The sequence below is a fragment of the Chionomys nivalis genome, chromosome 25 (genome assembly GCF_950005125.1).
Source record: "Chionomys nivalis chromosome 25, mChiNiv1.1, whole genome shotgun sequence".
Lineage (NCBI taxonomy): Eukaryota > Metazoa > Chordata > Mammalia > Rodentia > Cricetidae > Chionomys > Chionomys nivalis.
This window is the reverse complement of record NC_080110.1, coordinates 13,225,900-13,252,371: the sequence shown is the minus strand read 5'-3', so window position 1 is coordinate 13,252,371 and position 26,472 is coordinate 13,225,900. Positions and strand designations below refer to the sequence as shown.

Here is a 26,472-nt window from a genome sequence, read left to right as displayed (position 1 = left end):
GGCATACAGGGGAGCTATAGTGAGAACGAGAATGAGAAGATGTAGAAGACAGGGAGGCAAGTTAGTAAAAGCAAATATTAACATGCCAGGATGATTACCAAAGAAACCCCCTAAATTAGCTTAGAATCACAGAATACAGAGAATACATGCGTCTGAGGCAATAGTCAAGGAGGGGACGGGCAGGTCTACTGTTCGGAACAAGCAAACCAGCCCCTTTCCTTCCAACTGCACTATCAAGAAGAGCATCTTCAAGCTGGGAAACCTGGAACATACGTCAGGAAAGAACAGAAGCTTGGGCTAGATGAAGCGATAGTAAGAGAACACCTAGCTACCGTCAGTGAGCTCAGGTCTGGACAGGAGAAAGCTACATTCTATGCTGGCAAGCAAATGGACAGGGCATGGAGACAGATTAGCCTGGGCTGTGTCTGATTAGACAACTAAGTAGTCAAGAGAATAGGAGAGTTGGAGGGAAGGAGGAGAGAGAAGCGAAAAGCAAAAAAAAAAAAGGTAAACAATGGTTTTGATGTTAATCCCTAGGGCTATTCCAGGCTGGACTAACAAAAGCACTTGGAAAAGACACTGGGGGCTAGGGCTTATCAGAAACGCTTCTGTAAGGTCAGAAAGATCAGTCATTAACACACTTCTTTTTATAGGATCCAATGATGTTCGACTCCTGTGTATCAGGAGAGGAAAGAGCAAAAGGAGTTTGATCACACACTTGCTACCTGATCAAGTTACACAACCCTCCATGAGGTCACTTTCCTAGCAGTAAGAGTAAGACAGATGAAGATGGAGTGTGCAAACCCCTCAGTAACCACTGCTACCAGGTTTCAGGAAGCCTATGGTGGCTCATCAAGGGCTGCCTGCATTACTGAAGTGGAGAAATCTAGAACAAGGGGCTAGCCACCCTCAACCTGAGGCACAACATTTCACCTGTCCCACCCCTGGTGTTGGGAAATGAACACAGAGACTGAGCATGCCATGATGTTCTCTAACACTGAGCTACACTCTCAACCTAAAGAAATTTTCTAATACATTTTACTTAAAATAAGAACTTCCCATGAAAATACAACACAAAAAGAACAAACAACCCATGAAACTATTAGGAGCTCTGAGGCAAGCCAGGTGCCATGGCTCATGCCTGTAATGCCAGTACTTTCAAGCAGGATGACTGCCTCAAGTTCAAGTCAACCTGGGCTACCCACTGAATTCTAGACTAGCCCAAGGCAGAATATGAAACCCTGGCTTAAAAATAGTTCATGCAAACATGCACCTCTACTGTGGGGCTGATTCTGGGTTCTAGGCTCAGCATGATAAACCACAGCAACAAACTCTCAAAAAACAACAGATTAAAAACAATGATATAGTATGGCAAGTCAGAATTTTAGCCATGCAATTTTTTTTTAGATCTTAAAAGACCCAAGAAACCAAAATATAGGCTTACATCCTAACGAAAATTAAATCCAAATGATTACAGGACACTAACTGCTGCCAAGGCAAAGGAAAAGGAGTCCCTGAAAGGTGCCTCTGAGTGAGATGAACAGTGCAGAGGATACCAGGAAATGGTACAGGAGGGCATTCTAAAGAGGCATACCCTGAACTTATTTACATTCTGAGATGTCTGTGTATTTATCCGTTTGCTCTAAGAGCTCTGTGGATAAACTATATGCTATCAAAGTCTGCTGACAGATCTCCTGGAGAGACAGCCGAAACAGTCAAAATGAAAGATCTTGACATTGAATGATGGGTCAGTATGTCAAGACAAGCAGAAACTGTCAAAGTGCAGCCCTAGTCTGTGTGCACACATTCACCATGTATGTATAGAACGGAACACAAGAAAGGCGAAAATCTGAAGATTAAAAACCAAGCGAGAACAGGAAGGGAGAGTTGAATTCATAGTGATGATCAAATGAGCAGAGAACAAACAGGCTGAAGGCCAAACTGAAGTACTGAGTGTATGCTGACTCTGTCTCTTCCTGTGGTAGAGGGGCATGGTGCACTAATGAAAACCATTTTTGCTCTTGAGAGTGCATCAGGTAATTAACATTACATTACATTTTCATATCACAGTGTCATGAAAGAGCTCAATTTCAGGACCAGTTTTGAAGATTCCCAGTCACTGTTATTTCCAATTCTTACAGCCAACTACTACACCTACTCTTCTTTTCTTTTTTCTTCTCATCTTTCTTTTCTTCTTCTTCACCTCCAGCTCCAAGTAAGGTAAAGATAATTCCAGTTTGAGAATTCACACCTACAGCTGTAACCACCATTCTTCCAGAGCCTTCCATTACATGAGTACCTTTAAGAACAGAGAACTTTGTAAAAAATTATAATAGCTTTCCCTCCAACAATTTCAAATTTCAGTCATACTGTTTTTAATAAACAAGATTTAATAAAGCACACTAATATATTGAAAAGCACACTAACATACTGAATCTTAAACTCTTGTGCTTAATGCAATCAGTCATATGAGGTTAAACTTTTTTTTTTTTTTTGATTTTCAAGACAGGGTTTCTCCGTAGCTTTTTGGTTCCTGTCCTGGAACTAGCTCTTGTAGACCAGGCTGGCCTCGAACTCCCAGAGATCCGCCTGCCTCTGCCTCCCGAGTGCTGGGATTAAAGGCGTGCGCCACCACCGCCCGGCGAGGTTAAACTTTTATTACCAAGTGACAAAAGAAAAATAACACATCAAATCCTTGTGTAAAATACCAGATTATAGAACCTATATTTCTTAAGATGTAATACAACTTATATTTCTCAAAAAAGCCTGTAAAGGAAAAATTAGCACATTGCTTGGAATGTGTGAGTATTCAATGAAGTCAGTAGTAGCTATAACATAAGAATGTAAGGGCAGGGGGGTTAGCATCTAAAAAATATATCGTTCAAACAGAAATATGGTTATGCCCAGAATTCCACAGCACAAACATGTTCCCATACTCAACCCTAAACCTTTAACACAGGCTTTCAACTCAGCTTGCCAACGTTACTGACAGCTCCCTAACTTGTTTCTCTGCCTCCCTAGTTTATCCCCGTGTTTTAGTATTCCTACAGTGTAATTTAACATCCTTCTTAAGATTCAGTAATCTCTGACTCTAAACACTGCCTACTGGATCAAGCCCTGTATCTTCATTTGAGACTAACCAACCTCAATTTTCTTGACTACAACTCTAACATAAAATTCCAATCCAGACAGCTATGTTCCAACATAGATAAGAACAATGATTTCAGACCATGTCTTTCACAACAATCTTTCAAGTTGACAAACATTATTATAATTTTCTAGAAATTTGCCTAAAGTTATACAATTATCAAGAACAAGGCAAATATCCAATTTAGTACTGGCAGAAGATAATAGACACTTATGGCCACCAATTTCCTTAACACTCTCCAGTATCCTCCACCGTCTTACACACCAAGTGGGTGTGGGTTATCTGTTAATAAGACTGTAAAGTTCATGCATGCACTCCAGTCACTAGGATTCACATTTGGCTACAAATTATTGGGTAAATTATTCAAAGTGAACTTTCAAGGCCTTTGGTTTGTTATTGCTAAGAAACCAAACAAGAAAAACATCCTACATTCTTTGTGTTTTACTAATTACTGCATTTGTTGTCAGTGAAAAGAAAAGGTAAGCATGGAAAATTCAGCAGGACAATATTTATAAGCATGTATAAAAGACAATTTCTTTGAACAATTCTGGGTTTCTTCAGATTTGTTTTTGTGCTCTGTTTTTCCTTAGTCCAGATCTGCTCAAATGTTAGCAGTGACCATGCTCAAGAAAAGTAAACAGTTTTTCTTCAGGTCCTATCCCACCACTAACCGAACACTGCTTTTAAAAATCTAAATTTAAGAAGCCAAGAACAGCAGTGAGAGATGGCATCATGAGAGTAAATTTAAAAATAAATGCATGTCATGGTTTTGGTACATTTTTGGAACAGGGAAATAAATGCAGAGAAACTTTCCCACCCGTACTGTGATAAGGGACTGTACAAAGTTATTTCAGTCTTTTCTTGAACATGGAAATTTATAGAGTTCTCTTGGTATCTTGGCATGTTAGGAAAGCGAGTATATGCACAGTTTACCAGTCATCTTTGTCAGAGGACCAGAGCTCGGTTAAGGGACCAGGTTGAAAGAACTAAGCACTTGGTAAATGAACTACACATACAAAGCAGTCCATAAAGCATGTATATCAAAAGGCAGCACAAGGCTATCTCTGTTGACCAACATAATAGCCAAGGAGTCTTCAGGGATAAGACTAGGACTCTCCTGTTCCCTTCGGAAGATTATGGGTCTCACCTCGTTAACACTGATTTTAGCTTCTTAGACACATGGCAGAGTAGTAGTAAAATGAGTACAGATATTACTCTTATACAAGTGATGATATGCATCCTTGGTATGAATTGTAAGAACATCAATACAAACACTCAAATAGGATTGACACTCTAAGTGGCTAGGATACTGACAAACAGCATACAAACCTTGAGGGGGTTTTTGTTTGTTTTTCCTGAGACAGCTTTGAAGTCTGTCTTGGAACTAGCTCTTTTAGACCAGGCTGGCCTCAAACTCACAGAAATCCACCTGCCTCTGCCTCCTAAGGGCTGGGATTAAAGGTGTGTGCCATCATTGTCTGACCCCAAATCTTGATTTTTTTGTTTGATAATTGACACCTATTCTTTTCAAAAATGAATGCATAGTTACTTTTGATTACTATTTTTATTTTGCAGGAATATTTTTCATCATAATTACAAATTTTCAAAAGATAACGGTTAATTTTAGGTTCTGCTCTGAAGTTGTGATTACAACTTAACTTATGAAGGTATGATATGTATGTTTGACTTTGGTTCAATAAAGTCATGTTCAATCTATTAAAATATAAAGCTAACAAAGGCCTGAAAAAAATACAACTGCTAAGCTATTAAAGTTATTAACTATCAAATCAGCAGAAATCTTCAATTTATAGACATTAGCATTCTATGAACATTTGATAATAGAAGACAAATAGGTTAACATTGGCCCAAGTCCAATATTAAAGTTAATCTAACACTATAGCTCTGACAAGTAATTTCATAAATGTTTTAAAGATATTTTAAGATTAAAAGTAGGAAATCTCAGAAATTTAAATTAAAAACTGAGCATTCTTTTAGAGACAATCTGAGGCATTTCTGGTTTCTTTTTATTTAGTGTTTAGGTAGCAGCTTGCAATTGTTTTCATCGTCCTTTCAATTTCAATCCCAAATAACCTTCGTTTATGTTATTACTCTTATGAATGACCACAAGTGTCCTGAGTAGACATGTACACCTTCCTTTCCAACAGTACCTGCACCTATGCTGATCCTTCTTCTCTGTTCCTATAACGTGTAAATTCAAACTTATTTCTGACTGTACATGTGACTGTCACTCGAGTATTCCTACTGTCAATTCCTCATATAACCTGACATAAACAGTTTACATTTCAGACAAATTACCTAACAGTTAAGTGAGGTAGTTGCTTACATAAACTTCAGACATTTTTTTATTTTGTTTTGTTTCATTTTTCAAGACAGGGTTTCTCTGTGTAGCTTTGGAGCCTTGTCCTGGAATTCACTCTGTAGACCAGGCTGGCCTTGAACTCATAGAGATCTGTCTGTCTCTGCCTCACCCCCACCCCATGCTGGATTAAAGGTATACATACGCCAGCACCTCCTGGCCATAAACTTTAGGTTTTATTTAAAACAAAAACTAACTAGCTTTTTTTTTTTTTTTTTTTTTTGTAAATCATTAGAGTGCATTTTTGTCTTAAACCTATAGTCATTCTTTAACATTTGACTTTAATAGTTGACAAGAATAAATGTGATATAGAAAAAGTGTAATAGAGATCATTAGACTTATATTGGAGTTTTATCATTAACACCATCTTTAAAATTTCTTTACTTTTCGGATTCTATTCCCATTTATGAAATATACTGTGTATTCCAAGATCTGCAATATACCTGTCATTGCTTTAAAATCTTCATAGATTGTAAAGTTAATGTTTTCTTGGCTTTTAGTAAAATACTCAAGTTTATAAATTCATACCCGATAGAAGTAAGGGATCCTTATCTAGAGACTTCTTCACATGATCAGATTCACCAGTCAATGAACTCTCATCGATTTTCAGGTCATTGCCTTGAATCAGTATGCCGTCGGCCGGAAGAAGATCGCCTGAAACAGAAGGCAGTGATATGCTGAGCGGTCCACAAATTCAGCACAGCTCTGCATCTCACAGGTGGATGCGGTGCCCCGCATGGCTTACCATACTTCACTTGGGCAATGTCTCCGACAGTAATGTCAGCTACCGGTATCTGGATGACTTGACTGCCCCGGATGACGGTGAACTTCTGTTCCTGCTCGATTCGACTTTGCAAACCTCGGAACTGTTTCTCCTTACTCCAGTCATTGAAAGCCGTCACTAACACTACACACACCACCGACAGGAGGATCGCAGCTCCTTCAATCCACCCGGTTTCACCCTCACCTTCTTCTTCGCCGACAGAGACTTCTCCACAAACTATTCACAAAGAAACAAAATGGCAATTTCAAAAACCCAGTGACTACTTTCAGGTTTTTTACTTCATCAGTTTTACCCAGAGCTTTGAGCACCACTGAACTCAACCTCTCTATAAAGGTTCTAAAGAACCTTTCGGAGGGTGTCAGGAAGGAGGAAGCATGCGGAGAAGACCAAACTCCAGGTTCCAGAAGTTCTAGGCATGCCTCTGCGACATGTACGGCTTCATTCCAGGTAGACCCAATGAAGCCAACATTTCAGCTTCCACAATTTCAGCTTCCTATTGCCTGTCAGCCATGTCCACACTAAAGGCTGTGTGAAGTCTAAAGTGTGCACACCGTAATTACACAGAGCTTTGCGGATGAGACTGCCAAGGACCATCTGAGTCTTCAGCGATGCCTAAGGCTGCGGTGCTGTGAGGGCTGCTGTGACACCGATGCTGGCTGCTAGACTCATCAGGGTAGTGGGGGCTGAAGAAAGACAGGATGACCAATACCTTTATTTGGCTTTAAAAGGCAGGGTCTCTGTGTGTAGCTCTGGCTGACCTGGAACTGACTATGCAGACCAGGCTGAGCCAAACTCACAGAGTTCCGGCTTTCATTGCTGCCTTCCTGGTGCTGGTCTTAAAGGTTGTATCTGGAATATATGTATATGCATATATGCATGTGACAATAAAAAAAGGACAAGGGGGTATATGAAAGGGCCTAGAGGGAAGAAAAGGAAAGGAGGAAAGGACATTAAATAGTTATCATCTTCCAGAATAAAACCAAACCAAGGATGAGGCTTGCCATCTTGTAAGGGTTTCCTGGAGCATTTAAGGCTGTCTGGTACCATTTTATCAGCAGAAGAGTCACTTTCAAAGCTGAAATCAAGCCTCTCATACTTGATCACTAGACATACACAGTATCTAAATCCACAAGCCAATTCCACCTCAAGATGCCATTTTCTTTGCTCATCTGTAAGCAGCAACCGAGTCACATCTTCAGGCTGGTGGTCCTAAGTTAGTGCAGTCAACCCTGTCTGTTACTTCCTCTCCCGTGGTCAAGGACCCCTTGGAGTTATCCATGAAGGTAGATCAACGTCTTCCAAGTCGCTGCTACTGTTGATGCTTTCCTCCACGAACCATGATGTCCTTTACGGCATCTTGGCTGATGAATTCTTCCCTTAGATTTTTAGTTTACCTTTCCTTTGTCAAATTACCTAGGAAACGTGTTTCTTAAATAAAGATACCCCAAAGAAAATTACTTTCTGAGTCCATAGGCTGTAGAACAGATGATGAACAAGCAGATGTAGAAACATTCGTTTTACCATACAGCTTCACTGGAGTTCTTGAGTGAACAGGTGCATTGTTACTGAGCAACAGAATACATATAGCACAATACATTAATATATAATTATATATAAGTATATAGTATTATTTTAAATATATATAGTCCAAAAATGGATATATCCTATTTATTAATAACTTTATTGCTACAAGCTGTCAATGATGATCCGAGTGTTCAATAGCTCCTTTTATTGTGGTGGTTGCTGAGATGTGGAAGGCTGACTTTCATGCATGTATAGATCCGTAATTACAGGGAACCTCAACTGTGGGCTTGTCGAAATAGATGCACCATGAGCCAGGCTTTGCTATCCCATTTACAGAGCACAGGCAGAGTAGGCAGAATGAGCCTGCCCTTGGAAGCCGGGCACTGAAATCTTCTTTAACTGCCAACCCTCTGGTATGTTCTTCCCAGACAAGGCTGTTCCATTGACACTGAGACAGTCTTGTAGAGCCACGCTCCTCAGTGCCACCAGCTCCATCTTCAGCGCCTGCATCAGCACCTGACCCTCAGGCTGGGATTAACTGAGAAGGGCCCTTTATTTAAGCCTCATGAACCAACCTCAGCGAGCTTCCAAGTTTTCTTCTGCAGCTTCCTTTCTTTTCTTAGTCCTCACAGAATTAAAAATCAGGGCCTTGCTCTAGATTACATGTCGGCTGACAGGAATGCTGTGGCTGACTTCATCTTCTTCCCAGATCATTAAACTTTTTCTGTATCAGCACTAAAGCTGTTTTCCTTGGTTACGATTTGTGTTCACTAGAGTAACACTGTGCAGTTTCCCATAAGAAATTTCCCTTTGCACTTAAAATGTGGCTGTTTAGCATGAGAGGCTATCTGCTATTACTACAGAGGGCAGACAAGATATAAGTAAAAAGCTAAAGGTGATGTACACCCGCCAAATCATTCTCAGTTTTACTACAGTGTGGTCACAGCTTGGCTTCTGTAGCATGCAGTTAAGCCAGCTGATACTTGTCTGTTCTACCACATGAACCTACTGTGGCAGACACTACTTTAGGAAACCAAGGTAGTTAGGGAGCGAAGAAATACCGAGTTTCAGGTAAGGCGTCAATAATTAAGCATTCATAAGTTCACAGCAAAAACATAACATGATTGTATATCGCAAAATAAAGTGAGGCCGAATGAGCAGAGAAAGTTGGTCTAAGATGCCCACAACATGTCAAATGGTCATCAGGGACCACCAGCATACAGATGGAAGGAAAGAGAATTCCAGGGGGAGACTGAAGTCAGTAGGAATTGTTAAAAAGCAGAAAAGCAGAAAGGAAAAGGACCTGGCCCTTGTTCGTTGGAGCTATAATCTAATCTAGTCTAAGACTGAGTCAGTGGTCCATGGCGATCCTCTGAAAAATGAAGAAGGGATACATATGCAGGGAGTCTTGTTTGCTTTTCTTTGTGTTTCAGCTCCATAGCCCGTGCAGGCTTCAAGCTCTCCATCTTCCGGCTCAGTCTCCCACGCACTGGGTTATAGGTGTGTGCTACCATGCTGCCGCTGACAACACCCTTTCCCGAAACTCAGAAGGGATCTATTCTTTGGAATACTACATGAGATCATGCTCTCTGAGCTGAACCGAAACGTCTGAAGCTACTGGTTGGACAAGCTGAGAAGAAAACTGAAACTAAAAATGAGAAAATAAGCAACTGCAGAAATGATTAAGCGTATTCCAGAAGTGTGCAGAGACCGAAGAAAGAACCTGGCAAGTAAGGTTACTGGGCAATTATCAGTCTTGGAGAAGAACATGTGGAACGCTCAAGGAAGAAAGGAAAAGCGTAAGATCCACTTGGGATGAAGTTAATAATCACAAAAAAGTATTTTGGAAGCTATCAGAACTCAGCTTTCAGTGGGAACAAAGCATTCAGTTATCGGAATTTGTATTTTAATTATTTTCAGGCTGAAGAAATGACCATGTCACTGGGTACAATAGCCAATTCAGGATTTACATATGTAAAGAGACCCCATACACATTAGAGACTAACTCTGAATTAGATTACGTCTGGATTCAAAAACACATAAAAGCTGTGATAATTAGAATGTAATGGCCTCCATAAGCTCATAAGGAGTGGCGCTATTAGGAGGTATGGCCTTACTAGAAGAAGTATGTCATGCAGAGGTGGGATTTGAGGTCTCATAAATGCCCAAGCCAAATCCAGTGTCTCAGTTCATTTCTTGCTGCCATTGGACCAAGATGTAGAACGCTTAGCATCTTTTCCAGCACCATGTCTGACTGCATGTCATCATGTCCCACCATGATGATAATGGACTGAACCTATGAACTGCAAGTCACCCCAATTAAATGTTTTCTTTTATAAGAGTTGCCATGGTCATGGTGTCTCTACATGGCAACAGAAACCCTGAGACAAAGGTCGAAATACCATGTTGAACACTTTCAGTAACCTGGTAATGAGCTAAAATATTATCCAAATGAAGCACCTGCAGGAATTTCCCTTTCATTTATTAAAAGTATAAAAACAAAAGATGGTATTACCATTTCTTTTTTTCTTTTCTTTTCTTTTTTTTTGGTATTACCATTTCAACAAAGCTTCTTTGTAACTGACAGAAAGGACCAAGAACCAATGAAGACTTGGTAAGCATGTTTTTTTTACTATAACCTCTTCCCAGTAAAATCATGAAAATAAAGGCCAAAATTAAGTTCAAAAATTCTTACAGTTATTACTATAGAAAAAAATAACAATTTAATCTTTATCCCTTTATTTTTCCAATTTCTACTTTTGAAATTATATATTTTAAAAATACAGTTGCAAATATACATAATTATATTCACCACTCAGAGGTATGGGTTCAAATTTTTCCTAAAAGTAACTATAAAAGATTAAAGATAATATAAAAGAGGTTAAGAGAAAGGAATTATGAAACAATGATGTAATTATTAGTTTTAACTGAAACACATATTTATCACTAAAATATTGAGTGTTTCAAAGAAAACATGAAACAACAACATATTTCATTTCATATATGGCTCCACTCCACATTACCCAAGATCACATGATCTTTGAACAGAGGGTAGTACAGTATCCCTCGAAACTAAGACTTTTTCTGACTGGTGACCACTTTTAGAAGCAATAGGGGCAAAGAAAGTAATCCAAGATCAAAGGTATAAAAAGTTTAATGCTTTCAGTCCTACTGCAAATACAATTTACTAAAAGCATTCCCCTGGAAATATATTCAAGTGAGAGATATGAAGTCTACATTCCACCTACATCTACCTCAAGGCAGTTATTTCATTTAAAATTTCCTTATTTAATAACCTTTTAAAAATTATTTCATCAAGGATCAATCACATTACATGGGACGTGACCCACTGAATACAGACACACACGAGATCTCAGCTCTAGTTCAGTCAGTAATAAAAGGCACACTAAAATGAGAAATGCTAAGTGAGTGTGGCAGCATGTGTCTGTAATCCCCAGCATTGGAGGTTAAATGGGGAAGAAGGCAAGCTTGGCGCCAGTCTGAGCTACATGATCTTCTTTTCGTTATTTTATTCAAAATTATTTATGTAGAGATGGGGGATGTTAATGACTTTCCATAGAAATGCTACCTATACCAATTTGCAATAGTCTTATATTCTAAATTTCATTAACAAAATATTTAGCTTGATGAGGACAGTAAAAAAACATGGCTATATTTAAGTCAATAAAATATTTTTATATGGGTATGCACATATGCTTGTGTGCATGTTTGTGTTCAGGCCAGGTGTTCGCCTTACTTTTTAGACAATGTCTTTCATTGTACTTGGAGCTCACCAATTCTGCTAGGCTGGCTAACCCACAAGCTCCAGGAATCATCCTGTCTTGTCTTTTAACAGTGTATGCCTGATTTTTATATGTACTTTCCCAATTGAGCCATCTCCTTTGCCCTAATGTAGGAATTTGACTCATATATACCCTGAGAAATAATTACCACAATCAAGTTAATTAATACTTTAAACATTTCCACTTTAATTTAGCACATAGGGAATATCTATACCCTAACTCACATAACCAAAAGTTCTTTGAGTCAGTCCTCAAGAGCAAGAGTAAAGGGTCCGCTTGAGACCAAAAAGTCTGAGAATCACTGACATCAGATACTAGTGACTCGAGAATTATATATATGGCAATACTGTATTTCATTGCCAAACAGTATTAGTTAGAAATGCTGTTAATATAGATTTCTTTAAAGTCACTATGTTTCGATATGAAAAAGTATCGGGACAACAGCATACGGGTAGTATACATACAACTCTTAAAAGTAAAACAAAGTGCAACAACCAAAAAACTTTCTACCATGGGACAAAAGCCTAGGTTTCATCGACTAGTTCTACTGGATTCTGAAAAGGCTTTAGGATAACTAGATTGTCACCTCAGATGTATTAAGCAGAACTTCTAAGACATCTGAGGAGACACTTGACCTAGACTTTGCTCATAATAAATCTCACGCCACTAAAAATAAAAATTTCCTTATCGTCTTGGAAAAAACTGCTAGTATATATATATATATATATATATATATATATATATTTTTTTTTTTTTTTAAGTTTTTTCGAGACAGGGTTTCTCTGTGGTTTTGGAGCCTGTCCTGGAACTAGCTCTTGTAGACCAGGCTGGTCTCGTAGTATATTTTTTGTATTAATTTTTAACTAAAATCTAGAATATCAATTTTCAATATTCAATAATAAAGGTTGTGTAGTGGAAAACTGAAAAATTCAGTTGTATGTTTTAGACATGCAAAAAGCATGCACACACACAAACAGATGACTACACACAGGCAAATATGGACATTTTAGAATCTGGAAGGATTCTAAAGGTATTTTACAGTAAATTATTATTTCCTTCTGATAACCTTGTCTTCAGTTTTTTTTCACAAACAAAACAAACCATACACTAATTGCTTAAATAAAATTTTATTTGGTTTTTGCATAAATACTGACAAATATATTATCAAAATATCTTCTGACCTGCACCAGTGATTCTGATGTAGGGACAATTTTATGTCCCTATGAGACAGATTACAAAACCTGGATATATTTTTGGTGCCTTAACTGAAAGAATGGTTCAGAATAGTAAGAACTGTTCAAATTTTAACAGTACCGCTGCTCAAAATTTCTGCCCTACACTCTTTAAGATATATGGGCATATTCTGTGACTGACTTCCTTAAAAATCAGTAAGACACATGTGTTCACAGAAGTCCTAAGCACACCTTTGTGAAATTTCTTTTGTATTTTACCTAGCCAATTTCTAGAGCTAGCAATTTTTAAAATTAAACTGATCATAGTACAGAAAGTGCAAGAAAGAAGCTTTCACAAACAAAACATTCTGAAATCAGTCCCCTGATGTCAAATACTGTGGGATGACATGAATGTAGTATTCAAAATCCAGGCTAGATTCTCCAGGATACAGCATACAGTAATGATAATCTCCATTATAATAAAGCCTTTTAGAAGGCAAACAAGAAGTCGAAAGATCACATGAGAAGCACAAAAAGAGTTGGATAGACACAGAAGTTGATCTGCATCTCCTATGCGAGACCTCCTCAGAGGTCACAAAGTCCCCACAGACTCAACCTTCAAGAATCCAAAACACTCAACTATCTGGAACTTTTTGAGCACAGACACAATGCCGCAGTGAAAAACTCTAGCCAGGAAATTGTGCAGATAATTATTTACAATATTGTATAAAATATCTTCAGGCATATATGTCTGAATCATAAATATATGTGGCATTTAGAGAGGTCCTTTCTTCAAGAATTTCATTATGTATTTTGCAAATACTCCCCAATCCAAAGACATGAAGTTTAACACCTTGATCTCATGCATTTGAGTATAAGGGAAAAATAATACCTTCCTCTCAAGTACTGCACTAAACCTGTGTGTAAACATTTCAATATAAAACAAAATCAAAATTTAAAAACCTGAACCCTCAATATCAGGCTATATCATACACGTGTAGTGCCCAGATGTCTAACTATGTTTACACACGACACATGCATGGAAGAACAATTAAACTGTAATTCCCTATATGACGCAGGCAACACCGAAACTCATGAGTTACTGTGAAAATCATTTGGGATAACATATTTGAAGTGCTTAGAACAGAGCCTAGCACACAGCAGCCAATAAATATTCCCTGGCTTTATTATTATTATTACTTATTAAGCAAATTCAGTGAACTAGCATCACACAAAGCATCCCCCCCCAATTTACTTACGTGCATTATCCCCTTCCGGAGGTTGATAAAAAGAAAGGCCCAATGATACTATGGCTGCAATTTCTAGTATAATTAAAGTTACATCTTGTAATGCTTCCCATACTAATTGGAGAAAGGTTTTTGGCTTCTTAGGAGGTATAAAGTTCTTTCCAAACACTGTTTCTCTTCTTTCTAAATCTGCAGGGTTTCCACTTAAACCTGATAAAAAAAAGAAACAAATTTGGGTGAAGTCTGACAACTCGAAAGTGAAGGTATCCACTCTTTTCAAGCATATTAATTTGTTACACTTTAGACTGATTCTCAAGCCCATAGCAGAACGCTTCCTTGTGCTCTTTAGTCTAAACACACAGGTAAGTCAATGAGAAACACACAGAGCTTTCCTTGAAGCATACATTTTAAGTAGCTAAACCAAGAGTGGATCACATGGGCTGGGATGAAGCTCAGTGGTAGAATGCCTGCAGCATGTGGAAGGGTTTGATCTCAGCACTGCAAAAACACCTTTTTAAAATAGCTTTAAAACTCCACTTTCACTTTCTTAGCTGCTTATTTTGACCATCCTTCTTATAGACACCAAGATACCAGAACCTTTTATGACAATCTGATAGGGTTTTTTTTTTATGTTAAAATATATATATAAAACACACACACACACAAGGCAGATTTCCTTTAGGTACTGAATGGTGGCTAGCTAATCAGTAAAACACTTTTTCTATACTTATTTACTTTTTAAACTTTTTTTTAAGCTTATTTATGAAAGGCAGCAACAAAGCAAACAGGAAAGACCCGCATTTCTAGAAGGTTTGTGTCTTCACTGTCTCAGTTCATCTCAATGCCCAGGTAAGCAGAAAGCTGAAGAGACATCAGACTGCACTGCTAGAACAAGAGACGAACATACAAATCCAACATCATGACTGACTTTATTTCAAAAGAATATTTGAGAATGTTCTTGCCAGATGTTAAAGATGGAGTCACCAGAACAAAAACAGAGAAGACTACAGTAATAAAGATGACTGGAAGTCTGGGTAACTGTTTAGTCACGTCAGTTACCTCATGTTGAGGAGGAAGGAGGATGAGTTCTAGTCTGCCCTGTGCTGGTCTCCACTATCTAAGAAATGTGTATAAATATATTTTTTAAAACTCATACTGAATAGAGATTATCACTGATCATAAAATCAACATCTGATTAGTTTAAATATTACCATTATAACTATAAAACATTAGGTCAAATCTATCTTTTAATAGCTACAGATGTTTTATGTTAACATTGAAAAGTCACAAAGTTAAAGAAAGCAAAATGAAAAGGAGGCAGCTTTAAGGATTTCTAATTCTTCTAAACATCATACATGGTTAGGAGGCCTATGGTGGGTCATACCTTTAATCCAGGCACCTGGGAGACAGAGGCGGTGGAGCTCTGGGAGTTCCAGGACAGTCAGAGCTGTCACACAAGGAAACTCACTCCCACAAAACCTATCATATATGGTTAAGCATATGCTTACAACCCTCAACAATGAGGTTGCTGGCGAATCAGAAGACCTAAGATACATGTCCCATACTGAAATCTTGTGTCACTTTGCCTCCTGGGGCTGCAGGAGTGGGGGATGGGGATAGGGGAAGCAGTACTCTTTGTTGGAATAACTTACAAGGTTGTTTTAAAGACAAGGAGAGGGCTTTAAGTTTGTAAATCATAAATAACGGTAAAGTTTATTATGTAGAGAGAAGACAGGTTACAAATTTGAGTACTACTAAGTTTCAAGCCCATTTGGAATAAAATCTTTAATTTTTTAGATTTAATAATCTTAATATCATGAAGTCTTGTGAATTGCCCAAATATGCTATTTACTGATCATTAACTACTTACAGACACTGTTCCACATGCTGGGGCCAGTTCTACACTCAGCAAGTGTAAATTACATTGAAGAGAGAGAGAGACAAACACAAAGTTAAAATTAAGAAATTTAAGATACTTATAATTCAGTGAAAATTATTTTTAAACGGCCACCAGAATTCTCTCAGTGGACATTAGCCTTTCTAACAAACCACCATCTAAATGAGTCTGAATGATGAAGAGTCAACCATGAGAAGACCAGAACAAAGCATTTCCAGTAGCATAAATGCAAAGGCCAGACAGAGATCAAAGCAAGGTTACAAGATTTAGTTAGGAACCAGGAAGCAAACCATTGGGCTAAGCTTCAGTGATCAAAAAGGAAAGAAAGAAGGGGTCAAAAAGAAAGAAAGGAAAAAAATAAAAAGACCCAGAGCCCAGATCACGGGGGAGTTCACGGAAGACTATTTATTACTCACTTTAACTGGGATGGAAACTACCTGAAGGTTTTAAGGCAGGGAAGTGATAACTAGTGTGCAATTAGAAAGGTCATTTACACTGCCATGTTGGAGTGCTCCAGGGAAAAGACCAGTGAGGCTGTGGTACAAAGAGACAAAAGTACTTGATTCTGGGTTTTGGATGCAGAGGCTGAGAGGAGTAACTGGATCTGCCAGCTACTTGGAAAGAGATCAGACAAGATGAGGAATGATTGGATGTGGGATGAAAGGGAGTGAGAAGGATAACGAATGGTATCTAGAACTAACTTTTAACATTTCTTTTTTTCTTTTTTCTTTTTGCACATGAACTTGAATGGGGGTGGTTTAATGGAATGTTTGAAGCTGGTGGGTCTAACTGAAAAGCACAGCTAATGTGTGTGTGTGCATGTGAGTGGGTGGTGGTTATTTACCAAGTAGGGCAGGCCTGGGGAACTGCTGGGCTAGTTAAAGGGGAAGGAGGAATTAATAGTTCTGCTTTGTAGATGTGAACAATCAAGTGGCTGTATCTAGTAAGCAGACTGCTAGTCCCAATCAGAATTTCTGTGCAAAGTTTGAAACAGAGGGTTAGCAACACACAAGGATTCTGGAGACACTGGCTCCATGAAAGACAGAATAAGCAGGCAGGAAGGATAAAATGAAGTGTACAGGGGAAGGATGCACACCAAGACATACCCCAGGGCAGAAGGAAGCTTGTCTGAGCAGTACTAAAGGTTTCCATAAGAAAAAGGTTTAAAAGATGACGCTGATGTGATATGAGAAGGCACAGTAAGATAAAGGCAGAAAACTATTTTCTTTTATCAGACAAAAGACAATGACCTTGATTAAGACCCTTCCTGTAGCAAAGTGTGGAAGAAAGTTTGATTAGCCGGAATTGAACAGACAATAATAATGACCAGTAGAAACAGCAATATCCATTGCTTCCCCCCACCCCAATTATGATACAATGGGAAGAAATATACTGGAAAAATGACTTAAAGTGTGTATTATTTGTATTTTGTGTTTTCAAGGATGGGTGGTGATATTAAAGCAAGGTATCTACCAAAAAAAAAAAAAAAGAGAAAAATTGAGTAGATGACAGAAATGACATAGGAAATCATGATTATTATTAAAATAAGATCTGTGATGAGGAAAGAAGGGATGGAATTCAGGCTCAGGGTATCAGTCTGACAGAGATTAGGAAGATGTTGCCACTTCAAGAAGAGTACAGTGGGTGATGAAACTTCTTTAGTTTTTAAACTACAGAAGTAACAAATTATTAAAAATAACATCAATAAATACAATAAAAATCTCTGTTTGGTTGATTAGAGCACAGTGGCAACCAGGTCAAGGTCAAGCACAGGACTGATCTTCTAATAGCACAGTTAGCTTCATAAAGAAAAAATACAACCACAACTCATACAAAGCAGCATCAAAATTATACACTTTACATGTCTATATCCATCAAGGTAGGGAGTAAAAATAGCCTAAAATTGATCCTATGAACAGACAATATATATCATCAGTATTATCTACCTGACACTTCAATGGAGAGACAGGACAAAATTCAATTATATCAAGAAAATACGGCATCTCAACAGCTGATTCCATGTTATGAAAGGGGGAAGTTTGTGGCAGTGTTTGAATAAGGGCTAATACATTCCACATACAACCAGAAACTGTGACTATGGATGTATATCTGTGTACATATGCACATATGGGATTGTGGGACGGCTGTAGTGAAGGTGGGAGGGGAGGATGCTGACTAAAAAGTATATGGAAATGTGTTCCTTGTTTTAGCTTTGAAAGAGGTGATCCCTCACCTGCCCTCAAACTATAGATCCACCCATCTAAAGTCAGATTTAGTATTCTTTTCCATATGGTACATGTGCTAGGTATTATGGAAAGGTACTGAACATACAAGAGATGTGTCAGGCAGGATGCCTTTCCTGGCTCTTGACCTTAATGAACTAAGTTTGGTAGGGGTGACTAACAAGCAACCACCCAGACACACCCAGTATATGACATATTAGATGGCAGTGGAGGACATACTACGGGAATCCATGTGGGGAAATGAATCCAAACAACATTTGCTGTTTCCAACATGAAGAATCAGAAACAGGAAAGGGGGATCAACTTAGCAAGGTCAGGTAGAGCAGATCACGAGGAGAGCTGCAGGTCTCCCCCGAGAAGTCTAAGTGTCACTACAAAAGCAATGAGAAACTATTCCGCTTTATGAGAAAAAATGACAGTGTATGGAAGAGGCACCAATTATGACCCTAGCTGAATTTCCATACGACAAGACAGTGAATCCCACCCACATGGTAAACTGACGACAGCAGGGAAGGGGACCCTGTTTGTAAAGAGAAAGTTAGGAGTTAGAATTCTCAAGACTCAAGACCACTTGAGAATGGGGGGAAAATTTCACATCAAAGTCAAAGTAGCAACATGGGTAACAGTTTCAGCAGAAAGGTTTGAAGAGTTTCAGTAAACTGAGATGTGGGGAAAGAATGAGGAATTGGGGCAGCCTGGGTTGGAACTGCTAACATGGGAACCACCAGCACCCAGGTGATGGCTCGTGAAGTCAAAGGTAACAGCAATGGGTGGCTTTGTCCAAAGCACCAATCACCAGAAACCTGCAGAACAGTAACAGCCTAGGAAAGCACAGGAGGGGAGCAACAACGTCTAATAGCAAGAAAAACTCCAGGAATATGTTGGGAAGACGGAGAGGGAGTATTTGAAAAGGAATTCAATCTACTGTTACCTAAAATTTAAACTTGGAAGCACAACAGACAGCCAAGGACATTCTACTTCAGGCTCACGTTATGACTTTTAAAATTATATCCATGCTACTAGATGGAGAACTAGTTAAAACAACCTTTAAAAAATCTATAAGAAACGAAAACAAGTGACCAGCTCAGGCACCAAAATAACATGTAATTCTCTACTAAAGTGTCAGTGCATTTCTAGGACAAGGTCATGCAGGATCACAGAACTCACAAGCATAAAACCATACACGCAAGCACACCGTGACCATACAATCACTGGCTGAACGTCTGTACTAATCTGCAAAGTCAAGCACAAACCATGGGACATCAGAGCATTTTTGTACTAGCCTGTTAAATCAATAGTGATTTATCCCTAGGGGAAGGTCAATTTTCTCAAAGAGTTAAAATATATCACAACACGGAGACACGGTCAAAGTCCAGCAGTACAAGCGACTTACTTCTAGAGAGTGCAAACATGAACTGTCATTTAAAACATGGAAACTAGGCAACCAGCGACAATGGCTATTGATCCTATCCTGCTTCCCAATGTATCCCTTGTTTGTTGCTCTCTGTAGTCATCTTTTGCCTCCTTTGTTGTTGTTTTTTTAAAGCCCCTCTTTTACCTAATCTCGACAATCATTATTTAAAGAGTTCAGTTTTACTTGACTTCTCCCCTTTGTGGTGCAAGAAGCCATGCTTATTAACTCAGCATCTGTTTTGAATTTTGATGACTTCACTGTTCTACTACTGCGTTTAGTGTGGTATTACTGCATGACAAATACGACACTGGAGCTAGAGGCCTGCATTCCCGAATCTACAGCAGTCTACTCTGCCATCCAATGTAGCGCACAAGACAGATAGCACAGGGTTAAAGCAGAGAAAGCAGAGAAGCAACTGTGAAAACTAAAGGACTGAGAAACGGGATTTAGAGTATGCACGAGAGAGTCAATACAGGAAAATACAATACAAGAGAAAAATACTTTAAAATAATCTTATGTGCTAGGATGTTAGATTGTTCTGACATAAAACTACACTCTGAGATAAATGCTTGCTCTAAAAGAGGTAAAAGATATCATAAAAAATATGACATTTCAAGTATCAACTTCATTTTACCCTGAACTTTAAATTTCAATGCCCTCAAGAATTATGATGGTTAATCAAAAAAGATGGAAAAAACCTAGTAGGCTCAAACATGTTCTACTGGTCAACATATTAGTCATATTCTTGAGAACAGGTTCAAACAGTCCATTTTTAGAGGACACGTGGTAAGTTAGTGGGACAAATGAGGAAGTAACACAGCTGCCTGGATAGGAAGGACATCTTTTTAAAGGATGTAGGTACTGAAACCACAGCCTGGATTGTGAATACTTCCCTGAGGCCGTTCACTCACCTCCCCACCACCAAGTACCAAGTGAAAGAGTACCCCTGCCATGAACTCTTGCTAATCATTACTGCTTCCTTATGCCCCAAAGCCAACGGGCCAAGGAATCATGATAAGAATCCTTAAAACTCGAGCCAAAATGAACCTTTCTTCCTTTCAGTGTCGACTACCTCAAATATTTTGTCATTGACAGCAAGTTGACACATGAAACCATTCATCTATCACGTAACTACAAAAATAAGTTTGTTTTTCCACTGGGGGGAAATCTACTAAGAAGAGAACAAAGGCTTCTCTTTCTCAGTGTCTCAGCTCTAGTATAAGTTATACGAATTGAACTTTGAGAGAAAGCAGTACACCGTGTCAGCTAAAGCATCTATTCAGAATGAGACCACAGCTAAAGTGACCTTGGGCTTTTGACCCTTTTTGAGTGAGGGGTGGCATTCTTGCTTATAACCTAGAATAAAGGAGTTTTAAGGATAAAATTAATATTTATAAGAAAGCACAAATAACCAACCTAGCACAAAAATGTTACCTAATGAAAGTGCTATAGTTTCTGCTGTTGCTATTCCTAAGAAATGTCTTGTTCCTGCAGACATTACACAATCTAACAGAGGCATCTCCAGCACAACTGATTCCCTTTCCCATTCAAGGCTCTCATGCCAAATATACTAGCACTGTAAATTTAATTTAGTCACTATACATCTAACTTGGTCAACTGTCTGTCTCCCTTTCCTGAGAATAAAGTGCAGATCTTTGCTTTATTCATTCATATAAGCCCAAGGCCTAGAAAAGTACCTGCTACATAGCAGACACTTTCTAATACTATACTCATGCAAATTTATATTTCAGTAAAACTTCTGAGTGATAGATGAAACTTGATTTTACACTTAGAATTTTCTTCTAACAATTGCCAATGCCTTTCCGTTTTAGGGAGATAGACGGAATCTATGAACACATGAGGACACCAGGTCTGTTGAAAGGCTGAGCCAGGAATGAGTCATAAACAAAGGGACTGAAGGGACAGGGAGTATCTGTAGTTTCAGCAATACAACCCACGTCCTTTGAAGAAACATTTCAGTTCTCATTTTCCCTGAATACGAATTCTTCTAACAACAAGGTATTTACTGTCTAGACACACCCTTGGCTACATAAGCTCCAGCTGCTTACTCATTATGATTTGGCTGGTTCATCAGTGACACAATGTTAGACTTTGGAGTGAAATATTTCTAATAAGTGAAAGCTATGAAAAGTCCTTTGACAATATTTCTATGAAGTTTGTGCCATTTTGGTTCTATTTCAGTAACTATAAGCACAATACAATGCTTACATTGAACCATTTTGTAATTTTTAAAAGGAACATTTCAAAATGACAAATTAATTTATATAGGAGCTGTAAAGACCAGTTTGTACAAATTTTAGCAAACATTCATCACAGTAGTATGAAGAACGTGATCAAGAACTCTGTAAAACTAGAAGAGGGGAAAAATGCGTAACTTCATTTAATGCCCCAAGGCAAAAACAATAAAGATAAAATGTTAAGTGTTAATTCAGTTCCCCAGAGACCATTCATGGCTTCTATCATGATGTCAAGTGTAAATAATCTCTTCTTCCCAGAATGTAAGAGATGCAAAATTTCCAATTAATTCATTAACTAAATCAAAATCAATGTAAAATACTACTCAAAATTAATCAAAGAAACTGTAGTGCAAATTAAGGAGAAATGCTCATGAAAATGACAAGGCATTGGAGAGGAATATTCAGTAATTAGGAAATACTCTAACAAACAAAATATAAAAATATGGTTGGGGGAAGGGCAATTATGTATATTTTGAAACTGAAGCTCAATATACAGCTTTTGCAGTGCTGGACATTCTACCTAGGGGTTTTGTGTACTAGGTAAGGGCTCTGCTACAGAGCTATATTCCTAGTCACTCAATATGCCTTTTATGAACAAATGCATGTGACGAAGGCTCTTTAATATTTCCTATTAATTTGCTGATCATGAAGTATTCATCAATTGGATTTCAGATGAAACATAGTAAGTACATACGGGCAAAGAAAATTAATAAATCTACCAATGGTGAACAGCATATTAAAGTATAATCTAGCATGTCAAAACTTTAAGTAATCTCAAATCATGTTCACATAATGAAAAGCTTCAAGTTTTATCATATTACTAAGGTATAATAGGAACTCTACAATATATGAATTGAAAAGATAGAGAAAAATCTTGAGATAGCTTGTAGAAAAAGACCTCGAGCAGTGAGATGACGTTGTCTTCGGACAAGGGTGAGGATGGACAGAGGTCCGCAACACTATGGTTCATCATGGAATTCAAAAAGCCTACTTATCACAATCAGGAGTGAGCAATTCACATACAACTACACAAATATTTTCAAATATGGTTGACTTAAATTCTTGAATAATTTTGAAAATTACCTTCTGTTATTGCCATCAACACTAGTGCTATAAAAATGTTGGGAAAAACAGCCTTCATAATTTCTCTATTACTGCCTTGGGAATATATATCGATATTAATATTAAAAATAAAAATTTCCAATCTTACTAAAATAAATTGTATTTATTTACTGAACATTTATCCTCATGTCTAGAGCTGTTCTTTAGGATGTCACAATCAAATACAGGCACCTCCAATACTTCTGCCTCCCCTTTCCATTAGCTTTTCTTGTAAGCATATGATATCATCACACTACATATTTAATACTTGTTCACTTTCTTCTCTGAAATCTGGGAATGCTCTCTTCAAACTCTGTATCCATCATTTTATGAACAATAATATCAATATATAAAAACCCAACTTTGTCAGTTCATTTCAAATGACACAGTACAGCAAAGTCCACACTGTAAAACAAAGAACTCATGAAACTAAAGCCGTTTTAAACATAGGGAAATTCAACATAATTTGACCACATAAATGTTTACAAAGTGAAAAACTTAGAGTCACCTAATTTAAAATTTTGTGTTCAGGCCTCATCAACTGATTATTAAAAGTTTAGATTAAGTCCCATGAGCGAAAACAACTTTGACGGCTACTGGAAATGAGAACTATTTTAAGCTTCGGCAAAATGAAGGCTAGTGAGCAGTTTATTTCCACTGGATCCCCTGGGGGTACCACTTTCAGCTCATCTCCAGTGGAAGGGCAATCTTGTTATTGTAAACTGGAGCACTAATGCAGACAAAAGCACAAATTACTTCAGCTTGCCATTCTGCAACACGGAAGTTTAGCTAACATATTGTAGCAATCTGAGAACTCGTTACTAAAATCATGCAATGGCCAAGACGATATAAACAGTATGTTTCCATCGGAACTGAATAAACAGTATGCTTTAAACCAGTGAGTGACTAGTCAACACACAATAAAACCTACCTTCATTGGGAGATGTTTTCAACTTGGTGCAGATTCCATAGACATCTCCATAGCTTTCCTGTATTTTTCGTAATGCATCTGTGGACCTGAGCTCCATGAGAGCCCGCAGCTCTGGAAGCGTAATTCCAAAGTCTCCATCATGATTAGCTTCTTTCAAAGAGTTTTTCACACCACTATATGCAACTGAGTTGTTTGCCATGTCGCCCATTACAAGTATAATTTATTAGGAGGAAAATGTTTCCCAAAAGAATGAAATTTTCACTTGGTATATTTCCAAGATGAAAATCTTTTAAATATGAAAATCTTCCTTAAACCAGACACTCATTGTATGACTCTGTGAAGTAGTATCAGCAGCAACAATTCCCAGAGAAGTATCTTGACCACTGGCCCATGACTTGTTTCTTCCTCTCAATCCTGAGATGCACACATCTGTAAGAAGAAAATATTTAGGTGTTAATGGTTCATCCTCAAGTGTATTATGCATGCACATAAGCATATTTCTTAAATGCCACCAGGTAGCTAAACAAAGTACAGTAGTTACAAATATTTGTGAACTGTGCCTTCGGATCACAGTGTAACTACTAAATAAAAAGGGTGCATCTAGTCATTAGAACTCACAATTAAATGTACCGGCATAGCATGCCTGAATTCCGTGCCTGTGTATTACTGTTATTAAGTTACTGTTGAAGTGCTTGGCGCCAAGTGGTTAGTTCCAACTTTGCTAGCTGCTTTAAATTCTTCCTTTCATTTAACTATTAAAATTAAATACTATCATTTCTTACTCTATCCAGAACAGTAAGGCTAGACAAATTGAGTTTTCAGCTAACTCAATGGCTGAAGAATCTGAAGTTGAATGGTTTCAAAAGCCAGAGTTCCTTCTTACCCATGAGCCCAACCTAGCTTGCTAAGCCTTTTCATACAGAACAGCCTGTGACAGCACAAAAAGCCTAATAAACTGAATGTGTACAGTTTCCCGCGCTGCTCTTTACTACTCTGCCGCTCCACTGTCCCGTGGCTTTCTAAAGCTGTCTTCCACACGGTTCCCATCAGGTTACCACCTCAGGACTTCTGTCTACACCTTAATCCTTCTCGCTACTTCATTTTCTTACTGCTTTATCTACATGTTACTCTACTCTTAAGAGTCAAGAATTATGGCAGATCATGACAGATAATAAAAGAATGAGCATAATAATAAAACACAGAAAGGTTAAAAAATGAGATAGCTAATAAAAGCTAGAAGAACAGTTTTCATTTCTTCACTGTACTTTCATCTTTTTAACTGACCTAAAAATGACCTGTCAATTCTTCATCTAACATGCTAAAGATGGGATTTATAATATTGTATGGTAACTATACCCTTTCATGATCACCATTATCCTAATTGCCTGGGTTTGAACTCTTATCTTTGAATCCATCCTTAATGTTTCATGCAGTGACTGAGTCTGGCTGAGCCTTCCTATGATGACATCTCCTTCACCCAAGCCCTTGGACATTTCCCCACCACATTGTTTTAAAGGCATCTACAGTCAAACTTCAGTTAACTGAATCAACTTCTCTGTCTCTAAAGCAACTAGCCCTCCAACTACTTAATAAAATGTCTGGCAGCTGGAAAAGACACTGGCTAGTACAGTTACTTTTCATCTATAAAACCGACAGATGGATGGATGTATACCATGGTTTGTGGTCCACATACTTCAGCCATCATCAAAGTCAACTGAAGGGCTGTTTATAACAACAAACGCTGGGGCCTACACCTCAGGAGTGTTGTTAGGTGTAGCAGAATTAAGCACGTAGGCCACAGTTTCCTGACAATACAGGTGCTATCTGTTCAGGGAGCATCCTGAGAACTATGGGAATGGAAGTTGCTTCAAAAAGGTAAGCACGTCTACCGGCGAGCTGAGAAAAGCTTGTCTGCCTTGGGTTAAATCTGCAAGAACACACAGTGGCGGATTCTGGAAGGCACTGTCTCTCACTGCTTCTTCCTCCCACTTAACAGCCCTACACTTGCCCAACTACTGCCATCTTACTCATTGCCTAGGCCAAGGGGGTTCCCACCTACCCACATAAATTATTCTAACAGTCAACTTAAAAAAAAAAACCTAGAGACTGTAGTTAATAATCGTCAGTTTCCATACTCAAATTTGTTGGCAAGAATATCACATCAACCGTAATACAGATTAATTATTCTAAGAGGTAAAATAAAGATTCTTGTCTGTGTTGGGACAAGGGTATCTGTGTCGTCCACTTGTTCTTGGTTTCCAAAAGAGATTTCCTCCATAACTCCTGGCTTACTAGTCTACCAATCGCCATGAATGTGATGATTCTCCCTGAGGCATTTTCCTAGAGACAGAGAACAGGTTTCTTAACTTTTCTGCCTTCTTTTTAGGAATGGCATAGCTATATGCCTCGTATATGCTAGACTGAGATTTAATGCTATAAAGCTCACTGTTGTTTAAAGTGCCTGGAGTAGAGGAAAAATGTCATTCTGGGCTCAATATTAGAATGCCATTGTCATCACACAAAACCATCTTCCATTTAGCTAATTTTTTTTTGAGCTTTATAATACAATGTAT

General features: G+C 38.2%; 1 protein-coding gene across 4 annotated transcripts in view; it reads right to left on the bottom strand.

Annotated features, from left to right (window-relative positions):
* The window catches only part of Atp2b1 (ATPase plasma membrane Ca2+ transporting 1), a 106,871-nt gene that overhangs the window by 30,862 nt on the left and 49,537 nt on the right, over positions 1-26,472 (bottom strand). For all 4 annotated transcript variants that reach the window (XM_057757621.1, XM_057757623.1, XM_057757624.1 and 1 more), the window contains exons 2-6: positions 23,900-24,328; positions 14,068-14,265; positions 6,271-6,525; positions 6,054-6,179; positions 2,159-2,299 (exon numbers count right to left, since the gene is read on the bottom strand). In XM_057757621.1, the coding sequence (XP_057613604.1) occupies positions 2,159-2,299; positions 6,054-6,179; positions 6,271-6,525; positions 14,068-14,265; positions 23,900-24,107 (928 nt within the window). In that variant the 5' untranslated portion in view covers positions 24,108-24,328. The remainder of the gene's footprint in view (positions 1-2,158; positions 2,300-6,053; positions 6,180-6,270; positions 6,526-14,067; positions 14,266-23,899; positions 24,329-26,472) is intronic.